General features: G+C 39.7%; 1 protein-coding gene across 2 annotated transcripts in view; it reads right to left on the bottom strand.

Moving 5' to 3' along the window:
* The window catches only part of mtmr14 (myotubularin related protein 14), a 115,035-nt gene that overhangs the window by 14,536 nt on the left and 80,854 nt on the right, over positions 1 to 19,645 (bottom strand). For both annotated transcript variants that reach the window (XM_063067681.1, XM_063067682.1), the window contains exons 13-16: positions 18,676 to 18,712; positions 16,656 to 16,726; positions 12,783 to 12,838; positions 10,524 to 10,659 (exon numbers count right to left, since the gene is read on the bottom strand). In XM_063067681.1, coding sequence (XP_062923751.1) covers positions 10,524 to 10,659; positions 12,783 to 12,838; positions 16,656 to 16,726; positions 18,676 to 18,712 — 300 coding nt within the window. The remainder of the gene's footprint in view (positions 1 to 10,523; positions 10,660 to 12,782; positions 12,839 to 16,655; positions 16,727 to 18,675; positions 18,713 to 19,645) is intronic.

Here is a 19,645-nt window from a genome sequence, read left to right as displayed (position 1 = left end):
TGCTGCTGCTAAGTTAACAAATTTCACGACACATGCTGGTGATAATAAACCTGATTCTGATTCTGAGAAGTGGGTTGGTGTAGCAGCAAAATATTGCTCTTTCATAGATATAGTTCAATCTTGCCCTAAGGTGTTGTTTGGGCAAACTTTACACATTCCTTTACTGACTCTCTGGACTTCCACATCCCAAAGACATGATAGCTGGTTAATTGACCACCGTAAATTAAATATTAGTTAATAGCAAAAATAATTAAAGGGTATTAACGAGTGTATTTGAGGGAGAAAAAAAATTGTTAGAGCGATAAGCAAGAGGAAGGAGGAAAACAGATCTCAGGCAGGGGTTCCCACCTTTTTTATTCCATGTACCCCTACCATTAACCAACGATCAGTGGACCTCAGGTTCGGAACCCCTGTACTAAAGTGATTGCTCCTCGTGGAGCTAGTAAGATTCCAATGCCTGAACGGAGATCTGTGTTGTGATAAAAATAAAGAACAACGGAGCAATAATGAAATAAACTAAAAATATCTGGAAGATAAATGTATACAGAAATGTTGAGAAACGTGCAAATTGAGGAACTATGGAGTAATATCAGTGACTATATTAAAATTATGCTCAATTAATCTCTATCAACATGAATGTCTAAAAAAAATGAATGATTTAATTACAGTACAGTGCCTTGTAAAAGTATTCAGCCCCCAACCTTTTGTTCACATAAATGAGTATTATAACCAGGAATTTTGATCAAATTGAGAACTTTATTTGTGAATTGCATGCTTTTTTTTTCATAGTAGAACCTAAAAACAGGGAAATTTGTAAAGCACGATACACTAAAAACTCAAAAACTCAAACGTCAGCTGTTCAAATGCATTCACACCTCCCCCTTTGTTCAGTACTTAGTTGAACCACCCGTCATAGCTAATAGAGCCAGTAGTCTTTTTGGATAAGTCTCTATTAGCTTTGACCAACGTGATGGAGCAAGACAATGTCCTTACTTCGTTCACCATGACTGAAATGCTTAATTATGTCTAGTTTTACGCTAAGTGTAACACCCTTACAAGCTCTTTTAGGCTTTTCGATATCTTAGAACTCATCTTGCTAATGGATGCACAAGATAAATCAAGATAAAGCATGAGTTTAAGCAATGCTGGCTAGAATGCAGTTCCGGGGGAAGAGCTTGGCTGTTCTGGCGCGCGCTGCCTTTTTTCGTAACATTGAAAGCACCTTCTGTTAGCGAAAACAGGCAACTAATGTAGGTCTTCGTAACAGCGAGGTGTCGTAAAGCGAATGTTCAGAAAACAGGGACCACCTGTACATCAAGTGGGGTCTGACCAGGGTCCTATATAGCTGCAACATTACCTCTAGGCTCCTAAATTCAATTCCACAATTGATGAAGGCCAACACACCATATGCCGCCTTAACCACAGAGTCAACCTGCGCAGCTGCTTTGAGTGTCCTATGGACTCAGACCCCAAGATCCCTCTGATCCTCCACACTGCCAAGAGTCTTACCATTAATACTATATTCAAATGTCTTGCTGAAATCCATATACACTACATCTACTGTTCTTCCTTCAACAATGTGTTTAGTCACATCCTCAAAAAATTCAATCAGGCTCGTAAGGCATGACCTGCCCTTGAGAAAGCCATGCTGACTGTTCCTAATCATTTTATACCTTTCCAAATGTTCATAAATCCTGCCTCTCAGGATCTTTTCCATCAACTTACCAACCACTGAAGTAAGACTCACTGGTCTATAATTTCTTCTTGAACAAAGGAGCAACATTCAGAACCCTCCAATCCTTCAGAATCTCTCCTATCCCCATTGATGATGCAAAGATCATCGCCAGAGGCTCAGTAATCTCCTCGCTTGCCTCCCACAGTAGCCTAGGGTACATCTTATCCGGTCCTGGCGACTTATCTAACTTGATGCTTTCCAAAAGCTCCAGCACATCCTCTTTCTTCTTATCTACATGCTCAGGCTTTTCAGTCCACTGTAAGTCATCACCAAGATCCTTTTTCATAGTGAATACTGAAGTAAAATATTCATTAAGTACCTGTGACAGTGGGAAAGTGTGTATGGAACCGGAGGAAGTAGCACAGATACTTAATGAATATTTTACTTCAGTATTCACTATGGAAAAGGATCTTGGTGTTGACTTACAGTGAACTGAAAAGCTTGATCAAGTAGATATGAAGAAAGAGGATGTACTTATCCTCTTGCCTTCACATACTTGTAGAATGCCTTGGGGTTTTCCTTAATCCTGCCCACCAAGGCCTTCTCATGACCCCTTCTGGCTCTCCTAATTTCCTTGTTAAGCTCCTTCCTGTTAGCCTTATAATCTTCTAGATCTCTAACATTACCTAGTTCTCTGAACCTTTTGTAAGTTTTTCTTTTCTTCTTGACTAGGTTTATTACAGCTTTTGTACACCACAGTTCCTGTACCCTACCATAACTTCCGTCTCATTAGAATGTACCTATGCAGAATTCCACACAAATATCCCGAACATTTGCCACATTTCTTCCGTACTTTTCCCTGAGAACATCTGTTCCCAATTTAAGCTTCCAATTTCCTGCCTGATAGCCTCATAATTCCCCTTACTCCAATTAAACATTTTTCTAACTTGTCTGTTCCTATCTCTCTCCAATGCTATTGTAAAGGAGATAGAATTATGATCACTATCTCCAAAATGCTCTCCCACTGAGAGACCTGACACATGACCAGGTTCATTTCCCAATACCAGATGAAGTACAGTCTCTGTTCCTGTAGGCTTATCTACATATTGTGTCAAGAAACCTTCCTGAACACACCCAACAAACTCCACCCCATCTAAACCCCTTGCTCTAGGGAGATGCCAATTGATACTTGGGAAATTAAAATTTCCCATCACGACAACTCTGTTATTATTACACCGTTCCAGGATCTGTTTCCCTATCTGCTCCTTGATGTCCCTCTTACTATTGGATGACCTATAAAAAAAAACACCCAGTAAAGTTATTGACCCCTTGCTGTTCCCAACCTCCACTCACAATCCCTCCATGACATCCACCTTTTCTGCAGCCATGACACTATCTCTGATCAACAGCGCCACACCCCCACCTCTTTTGCCTCCTTCCCTGTCCTTTCTGAAACATCTAAAACCCAGCACTTAAAGTAATCATTCCTGTCCCTGAGCCATCCAAGTCTCTGTAACGGCCACCACATCATAGCTCCAAGTACTGATCCATGCTCTAAGCTCATCCGCTTTGTTCACAATACTCCTTGCGTTAAAATAGACACATCTCAAACCGTCAGTCTGAGCACATCCCTTCTCTATCACCTGCCTATCCTCCCTCACACACTGTCTCCAAGCTTTCTCTATTTGTGAGCCAACTGCCTCTTCCCCAGTCTCTTCAGTTCGGTTCCCACCCCCCAGTAATTCTAGTTTAAATTCTCCCCAGTAGCCTCAGCAAACCTCCCTGCCAGGATATTGGTCCGCCTGGGATTCAAGTGCAACCCATCCTTTTTGTACAGGTCACACCTGTCCCAAAAGAGGTCCCAATGATCCAGAAATCTGAATTCCTGCCCCTTGCTCCAATCCCTCAGCCACGCATTTATCCTCCACCTCATTCTATTCCTATACTCACTGTCGCGTGGCACAGGCAGTAATCCCGAGATTATTACCTTTGCGGTCCTGCGTCCCAATTTTCTTCCTAACTCCCTGTAGTCTGTTTTCAGGACCTCTTCCCTTTTCCTACCTATGTCATTAGTACCAATATGTACCACGACCTCTGGCTGTTCTCCCTCCCACTGCAGGATATCTTGGACGCGATCTGAGACATCTTAGACCCTGGCACCTGGGAGGCAAACTACCATCCGAGTTTCTTTCCTGCGTCCACAGAATCACCTGTCTGACCCCCTAACTATAGAGTCCTCTATCACTACTGCCTTCCTTTTCTTTTCCCTCCCCTTCTGAGCCACAGGGCCGGACTCTGTGCCAGAGGCACCACCACTGTCGCTTCCCCCAGGCAGGTTGTTCCCCCCCCTCCCCCAACAGTACTCAAACAGGAGTACTTATTGTCAGGGGTAGAACCACAGGGGTACTCTCTTGTACCTGACTCTTCTCCTTCCCTCTCCTGACTGTGACCCACTTGTCTGTCTCCTGTGGCTCTGGTGTGACCACCTACCTATAACTCCTTTCTATCACCTCTTCACTCTCCCTGACCAGATAAAGGTCATCAAGCTGCATTTCCAGTTTCCTAACGCGGTCCCTTAGGAGCTGCAGCTCGACAAACCTGGTGCAGATATGGCTGTCCAGGAGGCTGGGAGACTCCAGGACCTCCCACATCTGACACCAAGCACAGAAAACCGGCCTCACACACATACTTCCTTTCCGCAATTAACACAGTCAAACCTACCTCACCTCGTTATCTCCTAAGCCTGTTGAGCGAAAGCCCTAACACTCTGCTACCTCTCACTCCGCTGCCCGCTGGATATGGTGGTCTTCTTTTTAAACTTTTCCTGCTGCACTGGCTGACGTTACGCGCCTGCGCAGTCTTGCCTCTCTGTACCCTGAGTAGTAAAATGCCTTCACTCCAAAAATCCTTAACCATTCCACTCGCAGCCTTCTTGCTCCGAATCTCATTTTTAGGCATCTCACGTAGCCTCAAGTTAAAATCCCATCAAATGTAAAAATTATTTGTTCCCTCCCTCCACATATTAACCAAGGCAGTGTTAGTTGCTTTCTTACCTAGCTTTTAATAAAGAGGAATCAAGCCATTCAGGTATATTCTGCCCATAAAGAGGCAAATAATTACCACCTGAATAATGTACTGTCAATCTACAAAGTGAAGGAATGTAAAATCTACAAGGCCATCAAGCAACACTGACCAGTAACCTGACTGATGCCCTGTTTGGGTTTCACCAAGAACTTCTACAACTCAATTTCAGAAGTGATTTGAAAGCATTTCCTCTTGACATTAAGGCAGTATCAGATTAAGGTACCGTCATCCATTGAGCACACCTATAAGGAGCACTGTCACAGGAAAGTAGCATCCATCATTAAGGACCACCACCATCCAAGACTAAGCTCTCTTCTTGCTACTGCCATCAGGAAAGAGGTACAGGAGCCTTAGGTTCCATAACACTAGGTTCAGGAACACTTGTTACTGCTCAACCATCAGGCTAGAGCCAAAGGGGATAACTCGCCCCAAAACTGAACACATTCCACAATCTAAGGCAAACATGAGGAAATCTGCAGATGCTGGAAATTCAAGCAACACACATAAAAAAAATGCTGGTGAATGCAGCAGGCCAGGCAGCATCTATAGGAGAAGGTACAGTTGAGGAAGGGGCTCAGCTCAAAACGTTGACTGTGCTTCTTCCTATAGATGCTACCTGGCCTGCTGCATTCACCAGCATTTTGTGTGTGTTGCCACAATCTAAGGACTCATTTTCAAGGAGTCTACAACTCAAGTTCTCAATATTTATTATTTATTTATTATATTTTTTTTATTCTCTTTTTCAACTTGCACAGTTTGATGTCTTTTGCACATTGATTGTTCAACTTTTCTGTGTGCAGTTTTTCATTGATTCCATTATGTTTTGTTGTGTTTACTGTGAATACCTGCAAAAAAAAAGTGAATCTCAGGATAGTAAAAAGACAGAGTTACGATGGCGCTAAATGGCAATTCCTTTACTTGCATCTTCGGAAACAGCTCTATTTCCATCTTTAGTATCTTCATTTTTCCCTTTCAGGGTTCTTTTGAAGACCCTGACCTGGAGTTACATGCAGACTTCGGTTCTTTGCAGGAATGAGACCCGTTCTTGGGGTTTCAGGACCGGCAGTGGTTCGGAACGCCAAGGGGCCAGCCTAGGACGCGGCCTAGTGTCTTGGGGCTCCGGAAACAGACAGATCGAGAGTTGGTGTCACGGCAGAAGACTTGTGTGTCATCGGGGAGGCCGGAAAATCTTTGACTGTAGGCCCGAAGACCTGAGATCTTTGCGATCTTTGGGCACAGAGCTCATAAAAAGCGACAAAACTGACTTTTTAACATCATGAACCAGCGGGTTGTTGTTATGCCTCCCACACACTGTGAAAATGGGGGACACCTCCCTCTTCCTTACTAGGGAGAGAGAGAGAGAACCTGTGGGTTGCTGAATGCTGGATGAAATGTGATAGTCTTTGGGGTAACTGCAAGGTCTGTGTCTTTGCTATCACTTAGCTCATGCTTGCGCTGGGTAGCAGGTGTGCTTTTTTTTTGGTCGGGGAAGGAGGTACAGTTGCCTTGCTGCCACTTACATGCCGGAGGGAGGAGGGATCTTTGGGGTTCTCACGTTTAACTGTCGTTCATTCTTTGGGGCACGTCTCTGTTTTCGTGGATGTTTTGTGAAGAAAAGGCATTTTAGGATGTATATTGTATACATTTCTCTGACATTAAATTGAACCTTTGAACTCTGAAGTGTTTCGGTGAAGCTGAGATCAAAAGTATCAAAGGAAATAATGGCAATGTTGAAATTGTGATATTTGGAGCTTAAACATCCCACCTCCAGTATATCATTATACAAGTTCCCAGTTCTAACCATTTTCAGTGACCTGCCTCACATCAAAACATCTGAAGTAGTGTGTTACTGATGATTACAGTGTTCAGTTCCATTGGTAACTCCTCAGCAAATGAAGCAGCTTATGCCTCCATACTGCAAGACCAAGACAACACTCAGACATGAGCTGATAACTGGCAAATAACATTTGCTCTGTAAAAATGCCATGTAATGACCATTTTCAACAAGTGTTTAACCACTTTCCCTTGACGTTCAATGGCATACCATTGCCTTGCCCTGTATCTTCAAGGGGCTACCTGTGAGACGAAATTTAATTGGACCAGATATATAGATACCATGACTAAAAGATCATGCTAGATGCTGAGTAACCTGTGGCAAGTGGCTCACATCCTGACAACACAAAGCCTTTCCACCATATACAAGGCAGAAAGTATGAAGGCACTATTCCCACTATTCAACATTTTCCAGGACAAAATGACCCATTTGATTGGCACCCACACAACTACTCAAAACACTTGTTGTCTTTGCCATCAGCAAATGGTGGATACATTGTATACCATCCAAAAATGCAGTGGAGTTACTTACCTGTACCACTTCAAAAGAGACACCCAAACACATGACCTCTGCCATCAAAAATGACAACAGCAGCACATGCATAGGAACACCACCACCTGCAGGTTCCTCACAGCATCATCAAGACTGAAACATATCCCTGGGCTCCCACTGTTACTAGCCATAAAGTTTGCAACTCCCTACCCAACTGCAATTGGGAGTAGATCTACTTGAAAGACTGCAGAGGTTTAAGGACGGACAATAATTTCTGAGTTGCTGCCTGTGCCATTTGCCAGTGAGGGTATGAATAGTAGGATCTGACAGGTGAATATGTGGCTGAGAAATTGGTACAGGGCACAGGATTTCAGATATTTGTAAAATTGGGATCTCTTCTGGGGAAGGTTTGACCAGTACAAAAAGTTTGGGTCATATCTGAGCTCGAGGTGAACTAATATCCTTGCAGTCGGGTATGGTAGAGCTGTTGGGGAAGGCTTAAAATAATTTGGCAGGGGGATGGGAACTGCAATGATAGGGTTGTGGATGGTGCAGTTGGTGCACAAGTAGGTGCAGTGTGTAGCAAGACAGTGAAGAAGAACAGGCAGATGATAAAGCAAAATTTCAGTCAGTGGGTTAAATTCAAGGGTAACGTGGGGGAAAATTGAAAAGGCAAATGAATACAGGACTGAAGGTGTTAAATTTGAATGCATGCAGTAAATGGACCAAGGTAGAGGATCTTGTAGTACAGTTAGATTGGCAGATATGATGTTTTGGGCATCAGTGAGTTGCAGCTGAAAGAAGATCATAATTAGGAGCTTAACATCCAAGGATTCACATTGTATCGAAAAGATTGGCCAGTAGGCAGACGGGGTGGGATAGTTCTGTTGGTAATAAATGAACTCAAATCCATAGTAAAAGATGATATAGGATATATCAGAAGATGCAGAATCCTTGTGGGTAGAGTTAGAAAATTGTAGATTTGAAAAAGACGCTGATGGGTGTTATATATAGTCCTCCAAACAGTAGCCAGGATGTGGGGAACAAATTACAATGGGAGATAGAAAAGTAATGTAAAAAGGGCGACGTTATGATAGTCTTGCATATAATATAGCAAAAATTAGTGGGGGATTAGAGGATTGGGAAGCTTTTGAAAACCAACATAAGGCACTAAGTAGCCATAAGGACAGCAAAGATGAAATATGAAGGTAAGCTAGCCAATAATATAGAGGAGGATAAAAGTTCTTTTTTCAGATATATAATGAGTAAAAGAGAAGCAAGAGCGAATTTCAGACCACTGGACAATGATGTTAGTGAGGAAGTAATGGGGGACAAACTTAAGTTCTTTTGCATCATTCTTCACTTGGAAAACACTAAAAATATGCCAGAAATGTGAGCGTCAGAGGGCAAAAGTGAGTGCAATTAACATTACCAAAGATAAGGCTCTAAGGAAGCTGACAGGTCTGAACCAGGTGTACTATGCCCTAGGGTTCTGAAAAAGATAGCTGAAGAGATTGTGGAGGCGTAAGTAATGATCTTTCAAGAATCACTAGATCATGGGTTCCCAGCCTGGGGTCCATGGACTCCTTGCTTAATTATAATGGTCCACAGCATAAAAAAAGGTTGGGAACCCCCGTACTAAATCCTGGAGGACTGGACAATTGCAAATGCCACTGCACTTTTAAAGGTAGGGAGGCAGAAGAAAGGAAGTTATAGGCCAGTTAGTCTGAATTCAGCGGTTCTGAAGATGTTGGAGTCCATTATTAAGGATGAAGTTCCAGGGTAATTGGAGGCACATGATAAAATAGGCCAAAGTCAGCATGGCTTCCTTAAGGAAAAATCTTGCCTGAAAGATCTGTTAGAATTCTTTGAGGAAATAACAGGCAGGATAGGCAAAGGAGGTCAGTGGATGTTGTTGACTTGGATTTTCTGAAGGCCTTTAATAAGGTGCTGCACATGAGGCTGTGAAAAGATTAGACCACATGGCATTACAGGAAAAATACTAGAATGGATAGAAGATTGGCTGACTAGTGGTGTTCTGCAGGGTCGGTGTAGGGACCATTTTTTTTTGACATTATCTGTTAACAATTTGGGATGACAGAATTAATAGCTCTGCGGTCAAGTCTGTGGATGATACAAAGATACGTGGAGAGCAGTTAGTGTTGATGAAGTAGGGAGTCTGCAGAAGGACTAAAGACAGATTATGAGAATGGGCAAATAGGTGGCAGATGGAACATAATGCAGTGAGGTGTAGTCATGCGCTTTGGTAGAAGGAATAAAAACATAGTCTATTTTCTAAATGGGGACAAAATTCAAAAATCTGAGCTGCAAAGGGACTTTGGAGTCCTTGTACAGGATTCCCTAAAGGTTGACATGCAGGTTGTTTCAGTCGTAAGGAAGTCAAATTCAGTGGTAGCATTCATTTTGAAAGGACTTAAATACAAGAGCAAGGATGTAATGCTGAGGCTTTACAAGGCATTGGTCAGATCACAGTTGGAGTATTGTGAGCAGTTTTGGGCCAATCATCTAAGAAAAGATGAGCTAGCATTGGACAGGGTCCAGAGCAGGTTCACAAGAATAATTCTGGGAATTGAAAGGGTTAACATGAGGAACATTTGATAGCTTTGGGCCTGTACTCACTGGAGTAGAGAATGATGTGGGGATCTCATTGAAACCTATCACATAGTGAAAGGCCCAGATAAGTGGATATGGAAAAGATGTTTCCTAAAATGGGGGCCTCTAGGACTAGAGGGTACAGCCTCAGAACATAAGGACATCCCTTCACCAGAGGTGAGGAGGAATTTCTTTAGCCAGAGCGTGGTAAACTGTTGAAATCATTTCTACAGATGGCTGTGGAGGCCAAGTTATTGGGTATACTTAAAGTAGAGGTCAACAGGTTCTTGATTAATCAGGGCATCATAGGTTACAGAGAAAGCAGAAATATGGAGGTGAGAGGAATAATAAATCAGTCATGAAATAATGGTGGAGTGAACTTGATGACCCAAATGGCCTAATCCTGCTCCTGTCTTATGATCTCATGGTCTTGCTCACCATAACCAAGGACAGTCAGGGATGGGCAGTAAATGCTGGCCTTGCCAGTAATGTTCAGGTCTTTAAAATGGAAAAGAAAATTCTTCACAGGAAAACTAAAATGGATTTTAAAAAAAAAGGAAAATAAAAATAAAATAAGCACTCCTTTATCAGTATGGTACTCCAGTAGATATCCAGTCATCAGGTGTATCTATATTAATGACTTTCCACATTAATCGCATATTCAAAGTCATGCATTAAAGCAAACCACAAGTGCAAGAAAATTTTGTACCTTTCCAGTCAGCTAAAATTATCCTGCTTACACCTTTTCTCAAAATGTTTCCAGGAAGAGACCAAACAGAAATAACGAAATACAATGTATGTCCAAACTGAATAAACACAACTTACCAAGCCACCTGTGTTGCTGGACCTGTTGTCAGTTCTACAGCCTCATAGTTGAAGCTTCCTGCAGTAGTGGGAGACTCCTCCATAATGACTGAGAAATCACTGCTCAGACTGGTGGTACTTCCTCGGTCTGTATGAGCTAACACAAGCACGTTATACATAGGACTTAGCAGAAAGCATTCATTGTAATTGCACAAGCTCAATGTCATATTAAAACAGAAGAAAAGGTAACAATCTTATTCTCTGAACCACAGAGCATTTTGTTTCGAAGACAGTGTTTGGTCACAGATACTTTACTTTCAGGATTATTCTTAAGTCAGTCCCAATACCATAAGCTGCATACTAAACAGAGCTCTCTTTGGGCTCAATTTTAGGATCTTGACTTAATAAAAATGTTGTAAGTTCAATTTAGAGACAACTGTTAGTGAAGATTGTTAGATACCATGACTATTTCCCCACATGTAAGAAACACTTTTTGATATAACTGCACTGTTAAGTAATACAATCATGAATACTGATGTGCTCTTGGGAGTTGAGAGCCACAGTGACAATGCGTCAAATACATGGCCAATTACTTATACAGCAATATATTAATAATGTAAATAAAAGCTCACTTTTCAATGATACAGCCTCCAATGAAAAACAACCTTTTTATCAGGTTTTTATTCAAAGCCAAGTTCTTGATGTAAAGGAAAAGCAATTGAACGTCAAGTCTTCCAGCAAAACAAATATTCTATTTGTCTTAATCATATCTGAACATAATTCCCATAGGAAGGGAAATAAAGAAATCACCAATGCCATTTGCTTTCAATGCAAATAGGAGTAAATTGCTGAAAGGAGACCTCAGAACTGTGGTTAAAGAGTCCCACATTTAAGTTAATTCTAATTGTCTTAATCACAAAGGTTGGTGACAAAGAGCTTTATTATTTATTGCAACACAAAACAGGGTGAATCACCAATGTGGATTCCTGCATTTACTACTTAAGACAGCATTTCTTCTATTTCAGCTTATGTTTATGCAGCATAACCCAATTTAAAAAAAATGTAATCAGGGTCAGAAAGCTTAGAGCAGAGTATTTTGTTGTTCCCTGCTTAAAGTGCCAAAGTTAATCTTTTTCATATGCCTCTTTATAACAGCAACGAATCACAAAGCCCTTTCATAGCAGCAAATGGATTATGAGAGTACAAAATGAGTTATGGATGACTCACTGCACTATTGAATAACTAAAGATTCAACATGTACAGTATGAAAGCTAATATATTTGTTAATAGCTATACAGGGTACTGAATAGTTTTTAAAAAAGTAAATGTAAGCCATGTGAAATTGGGTTACATAATGCATCACAAGGTATTGCCATTTTTCAGAGTCCAGTCACTACAGTGATAAAAAAATAACAGTTCCAAGTCAGCTTTATAGATGGTAATTATTTATCCTTAGAACTACACTATATTTATTTTCTTAAATTACTGCCTCACTGCTTTTTCAAGAAGTTTCTCTGCAGATTTCTGGAAGGCTACTATTTCATAAACCAGTGAAAAGGATTTACTGTGTGATGCCAACATTAAAATTTCTTTGAAGTATTTCATGCTTGTCAATGACTTTGATTATTCTTTTACGATTTAAGTTGTGGATTAACTCACCCCTCGCTGGTCTTATGTCAGAGCAAGCCTACAGGTAAAAACCTGAAGCAGTGATAACTTTTCAAGTTCAAGAAAGCTTCAGGATTAAGAACGTGCCAATATTCTGAAAAATGACCACGCAGTAACTGGGCACTGCTACATACTTCAGCCACTAAATCATGCCAGAGTGGTCTTCAAAAATATTTTGGCACTAAATACTAGAAAGCACAGGCACTACTATACTGTAGTTCAAAAAGAACAGATGAAAAATATTTCACATTCAAAATAAAGTCCATATCATAACATTTCAATTCTGCCAGCATATGCTCTTAATGGGTAGGCAAATATTTTGTAAACTTCCAGATGTATAAACTGGGAACTATAATCTACATTTTAGTATGCATTAGATGTTGGCTTTTTCTTTAAAAATCTGCTAATCTTTAAGTAATCTACTGCAGTTTGTAGTGTAGTAACATTCACAGCTGCATTATAATCATTCCATAGCTTGCAAGTATTTGTAATTATGCAGTTATCCAAAAATTGCTATCAATATCTAGAGACAAGATTGCATTAGTAACAAACTAAAAAAAAACGTATGCAGGGTGTGTCTCCTTGGAATAAATTGATTTGAAGTGTACTTACCCAATGTACACAGATCATCCACCAGAAACTCAGTTTCTTTTTGTGTGTTCTTCCTTCTGCAAAGGAAAAGGAATAGATGCAAGGCAAACTGGAGTTTTATTGAGGGGGCAAATTGCATGTGAAAGTGCAGGCAAAGATCTATTCAGCCTTTAATAAGATGTATCTACACAATTTTAGGAAAGGTTAGCAGATGAAAATTTGGAGGGGGGTAATAAGGCACAAAAGTAGTTGGGACAAATAAGACGGCAGATGGAAAACAACATGGAAATAAAATGAAATCACCTACTTGGTAACAAAACAGAAAGACAGTAAGTGAAAGGAAATTCCTCATATTTAGTCATAGGGTGCTACAGCACAGAAAGAGTTCCTTCAACACATCTAGTCCATGCCGAACTGTTATTCTGTCCAGTCCTATCTTCCCACATCTAGACCCGTAGTAGCCCTCCATACCTGTCCCATCCGAGCACTTACCCAAATTTGTCTTAAGTATTGAAAATGAACTCACATTCACCACTTCTGCTAGCAGCTCATTCCACACTCACACCACCTCTGAGTAAATCAGTTTCCTTCATGGTCCCCCTTAGAATTTTCACCTTTTACCTTTAACCCATGACCTTTAGTTCTAGCCTCACTACTTCAGTGAAAAGACTACTTGTATTCAATTCACCCTATTTATACCCCTCATAATTTTGTATACCTCCATCAAATCTCCCCTCATATCCTACACTCCAGAAAATAAAGGTGGGTGACCAGAACTATACATAATACTCCACATTAGGCCTCAACAACATATTATACAACTTCAAAATAACATCCTGACTCCTGTAATCAATACTTTAATTTATAAGGATCAATGTGCCAAATGCTCTCTTCATGACCCTATTTACCTGTGAGGGCACCTTAAAGGAATAATGGATCATTACTCCTAGATCCCTCCATTCTACTGCACTCCTCGGTGTCCCTACCATTCACTATGTACATCCTACCCTGGTTTGTCCTCCCAAAGTGCAACACCTCACACCTGTCTGCACTAAATTCCACCTCCCATTTTTCAGCACATTTTTCCAACTGGTTCACATCCTGCTGCAGGCCTCCCTCGCTGCCCACTAAGCCCCCAATCTTAATATATTCTGCAAATTTGCTGATCAGTTTTTATTTGGCCCACTCAAAGTCAATATGTAGGTATAGCAAGCAATTAAGACAAATGATGTATTGATCTTTACTGCAAGAGAGTTTGCATACAAGGGTAGAAACATCTTACTTCAGTTGTATAAAACCCTGGTAATATACAAGTGTGGTCTTTCTACCCAAGGAAGGATAAACTTACAAGAGAGGAAATGGAGCAAAGTACACTAGATTGATTCTTGAATTGCAGGTTTATTGTGTCTGGAGAAATCAAGTAAAGTGGCCTGTACTCTACTGAGTTTTGAAGAATGAGAGATGACCTCACTGAAATGTACACAAGCTTTAAGGTGCTTAATAGGATAGATATAATACTGATGCTTCTCCTGGCTAGAACATAATCACACCATAAATAGTCAGCAGTTCAGGACAGAAGAAATTTCTTTAATCAAAGGGTGATGAATCTTTGACATTTGCTACCCAAGTCAATAGTAGAGAATTATGTGTTGAGTATATTGCATAAAGACCATTTAATGTCTAGAGATTAAGGAAATAAAGGGATCATAGCCTAGTGCAGGAACACGCACACACACACAATTTTATTGAACGTCAGAGTGGACTAAAGTGAACAAATATCTTTCTCCCACTTTTATACTTTAAGAAAAAAATACATGTTGTCATCACTCTTGAATTCACTATTTACATGAACAATCTGGATGTAAGAATTGAGGTAACGATAACACTTGTTGACAATACTGTATTGGGTAATTTGGTGAAGTCTGAAAATGTTATTGAAAGCCAAACGTAAACCTACTGGATTGCTATAAAGATTGATCTGGTTCCTTCATGTTATTGACATTTGAGAAGTGAAAAAGTATGAACTCATTAAAGACAGCAATGCAATAGATGAAACTATAAAAATGTTAACCTCTAGGTTTATTACAAGGGACAGACTGAAAAGGCATGGGAATAATGTTGAATCTGTACATGATCCAACTGGATCTCTAAGCAGAGTTTTAGTCACTATTAAAGCACAAATGCAAAAAACAATGAACATGATCCTGAACATCACTCATTACAAATTTAACAACAGAAGAGGGATTAGTCATGAGAAAAAACCCGACACATTAGTAACAAAATATTTTAAAAGGTCTTTTGAATTTAAGTATAATGATAAACAAGTGGCAAAGTTACTGGGTGAACAACCAGAGTCCATTAATCTACCAATATGGATTCGGATGCTGACATGGCAGCTGGGAAAAGACCTGGAACTTAAAATGAAAAAGTAATCACCAAACATGAAGCTACTAGTATGTTATAAAGACTGATCCAGTTCCTTCATGATTTTCAGGGAAAGAAACCTATCTTTCTCCAGACAAATGTGACCTCAGGTGCATCAACTTCATTCATTTTTGACCAACTCCCTAGTTCAGGGACAAACATGGGATGGACAATAAATGCTGTGGTTGCCAGTGATTTCCACACATCTTAAAGTTTAAAAATATAATCTGACAAATATGTATTAAAAGATGCTTAGAATAGCAGATTCACTGGCATGGATCATTACTAAATACAAGTTTCTTTTGTAAAGAACAGAAGAAATGTTTAGAAAATACCGAAGGTTAGGATGAGTGAGCTTGGCTTGTGCAGAAATTGACTTCAAGCTTCAAACTGAGTTGGATATTTCTGTACATTAAGATTCCATAGACACCATTGCTCTGATGTCCACATTGAAAGACAGGAGGGCCATTGCATATGTAGGTTGCACAAGAAAGGACAAGGATATGAAAAGTGTCAGCATTCAGAAGGACTTATGTATATATCTCACTTCCAGACAGAAAACATGCACAAAGACCAATTAGGAAAGCAAATGGAATGTTGGTCTTGTGAAGTTTTAAGATCAAAGTGAGATGCATCTTACTACAAACATATGCTCCAGATGAGATGCCATCTGTAATATTGTGTCCAGTCCATACGGGAGTGGAGTAAATGTTCAGCAGATTGATTCTCGCAAAAACAGGTTTATTGTAGACCTGTATTGGCCTATATTGGAGTTTACAGGAATAGGAGGTGATTGCAATGAAATTGCAAATATTTTTACAGGCCAGATGTGGTGTTAATGACTCCTCTACTCAGCATAACCAGAAGCAAAAATCACATTATCAAAATAAAGATTTGGCCATTCATGACAGAGAATAAATTCAAATTCAATTAAGATGCAAAAAAATTCATGCAGAGTGTAGTTGTCCCTGAAATTCACTACCCAAGAGGATTGTAAAGGCTCAGTTACAGTCTGCATTCAAGTCAGATATCAATGGATTTCTAGATATTGAAGAATTGAGGAATATGCAGGAAAGTGGCATTGAGGAGTGCCAACTGAAGGGCAGAACAGGCATGATTAACACAAAGGCGTACTCCAGCTTCTGTCCCTGATGTTCTAAGAGTGTTCCCTTGGGCAATTACTTGTCCAGTTGCTGTAAACACTATGCACCTTCCTGGTTTTACTTGTTTCCTGGTATCATCACTGTGCACTTGAAATAGGTGGATTGACATCGTTCTATGTCCTTTTCTGAGTTTAAATATTTGCTCATTGATCCAGAATTTACACTGCAGAACAGTTCAAATGCTCTTTCTGAATCCTAACACTAATCATTTTGGAAACATTAAAGCTTTGAGCCGTGAGTAATTGTTTACATCACTTGGTGTCTAGACCAGTCCTCAAATGAAGACCCAGTAATACGAGATCCTTACCTCAGCTTTTTTGCTGCAGAGAACTCTTCTGAGGTGATGTGCTTCAAAAAATTGAAGCAAAAGAAAAAAATCTGAGACAAAATAGAATTTGGTTTTAGATTTCAGATTTCAAGTTTCGAAAGACTTTCTATGAAACACAGAACTAAAGTGGGCTGGCCGAAACAACTACAAACTGTATCAACTTTTACTTGAAACTTAAAGCTAAACAATATAGATGATAGAAACAAAGTACCACTAAAAACACACAGAAAGTGAAGTTTGATTTAATATTTCTAGAAAAGTAATCCTCACTGTTAGAAAGGTAGAGGGATATAGGTCAAATAGGACTAGCCCAGATTGACACCATGGATGTGAAGGGGTCACAGGGTCCATTTCCCTACTGGATGATGCTGTCTATTTTTCCAGCAGTTTGCTTTTTGGTATTTCTCTACATAATTTATTTTCAGCTTATTTTTGCACTCAATGTTTAACTGTGCAAACTGTGATCTCACAGAACAGTACAATAGCACCACCCCCTGGTTAAAACTACAGCTACAGAACAGAATTCTTAAAAAAGTAAAATCAATGCACCTTTCTTTCTTCCTTCCTACACAAAGATAAACTACGCAAATTAGAAAAGCCTATTTCTCCTGCTTCAGTAGGATTCTTTCCAGTATCAAATGCAGCAGACATAAGCTTGGTCATGCTTACTTTTAGCTAAGAGTTTGATAGGGAACTTAAGATTATCAACCTGTCTTCTGAAGATGGACAAACATCAAGTCCTACAGGATCTGAAAACCATATGCTATATCTGAATTCAACGACAGAGCATTAGTGAGCAGGACAGCTGCCTGGCAAAAGAACAACTTTTTTCGATTGGAAGGGTCACTGGTTCTATAGATGTGCAGTGGAGAGGATATTGACTGGTTGCATCACGGCCTGGTATGGAAACAAAAAATGCTTTGAACGAAAAAGCCTACAAACAAAAAAATTAGTGGATACAGCCTAGTCAATCACAGGTAAAGCCCTCCCCACCATTAAGCACATCTATATGGAGCTCTGTCACAGGAAAGGAGCATCCATCCTAAGGGACCCCACCATCCAGGCCGTTCTTTCTTCTTGCTGCTGCCATCAGGAAGGTAGTACAGGTGCTTCAGAACCCACATCACCAGGATCAGAAACAGTTATCACCCCTCAAACATCAGGCTCTTGAACCCAGAGGGGATAATTTCATCCGCCCCATCACTGAACTGTTCCCACAACCGATGAACACATTTTGTAGGACTCTATCTCGTGTTCTCGATATTTATTGCTTATTTATTTTTTTCTCTTTTTGTATCAGCATAGTTTGTTGTCTTTTGCACATTGGCATTTGTCCGTCTTTCATTAATTCTTTTGTGTTCCTTTGAACATCCGCAAGAAAATGACTCTCAGGATGACATGTAGGTACTTTGATAATAGGTTTACTTTCAAAAGGTAGGTAGTTGGTTCATGTAAGTGGCTAGCTTAATTTCCTTTATTTTCACGTTCTTAATTATTTGCTGGCATTTTACATTTAATGCTTGAATTTTTAATTTTTATTCTGCCCCAAATTTAATGCTATTTGAAAAATTTTCAAACATATGATTATCAGAAACATTTAAAAATTTTGAAAATCTTTTGCATCAACAGGCTGGCAGAAGTTTTCCTAGGGATGGGCCTTGAGATCCATACACGAGGTCTGCCCATTATACAGAGCATGCTCAGATAACATAGGACTGTAATGGGAAGCAAATTCAAACAGCAGGCCAGATACAGGATGATCCAAACCATTCAAAAACAAGTCATCAGTTTTCTAATTGACCTAAATTTCTACAAGGCCTGACACAGCACAATTCTTTCATAATATACATGGGATTATCAAACTGCCTTTTTTCCTTAATCATAACTGTCTTGCAATAAATAGAATAATAATTCAGGCTATCAGACTAATCTTATTATAATAAAATACAGCAGGCAATTTTAATAATCAGCAAAACACATTTATACAGCTTTAACTTACCTCCTCCCCTTTGCTAAGCCTGTCAGATAACATGTGTCTGCAAATACATATTAATAACAGAAATATGAAATATTGTCTTATTTGTATATTATTTATTATTATTTATATTATTTATTCAAATCTTATTCAATTAAGTGAATATTCCAGTTTTGCTTTCCAAAGATCAAAATCCTTCTCCTATCCCAACCAACTTCATCTCCCCAATTTACACTTCAGTTCCCAAACAAATAGGATCAACTGCTTGGAGTTATAAAGCTGCAATTCAATTGGTACACATTAACATTTTAGCACAACATTGTTTTGTTGTCATGCATCTTCTGTACCCATCTCAAGTGGAATACCTCCGCTTCCATCCTAGATATCACTGGAACTACCTGCAGTGTCACCATGGCACTAACATAATATATGCTGTGACTAAGCTTTCATAACTCTTTTTCCAAAGATTCTCTTTGCTCCGGATGAAGGATTTTTCTACTCATCATAGTTTAGTCTTTAATGTCCATTCCCTATGTTTTTGGGACTGTGACCCCAGGTTCCAGAGAAATAACGCCCATGTATTTATACTGTCAAGCACCATAGAAATGTTACACATTTCAATAAGATTACCTCTAAGTATCATTGACCAGGGAAAAGAAAGAATGATATGTGTACGGCAAATTATTTTGATCAATGTATTCTTAGCTCCAAAACCAAACGAAAAAAAAGAATTCATTACTGGATATAGTTCTGGGAAGGGGAGGGAAGGAGAGGAGGGTGGGGAATACATGTTTCAATGGAAGAATATTTGGGGAATAGTGATCATAATTACATCACACTTAGAATAGTTAAGGAAATAGGCAAAGAATAGAACGCAAAGTGTAAGAATAATTAAGGAAGGTTCAATTCAGCAAATTGCCATGGAAACCAAGTGAATGAGAGTCAAAATCTATGATAGTGGTCCCCAACCACCGGGCTGCGAGGAAACGATACG

This window comes from Mobula hypostoma, chromosome 15, assembly GCF_963921235.1.
Source record: "Mobula hypostoma chromosome 15, sMobHyp1.1, whole genome shotgun sequence".
NCBI classification, from domain to species: Eukaryota; Metazoa; Chordata; class Chondrichthyes; order Myliobatiformes; family Myliobatidae; genus Mobula; species Mobula hypostoma.
The sequence above is the reverse complement of the archived record's forward strand: the minus strand, read 5'-3'. Positions and strand labels throughout refer to the sequence as shown.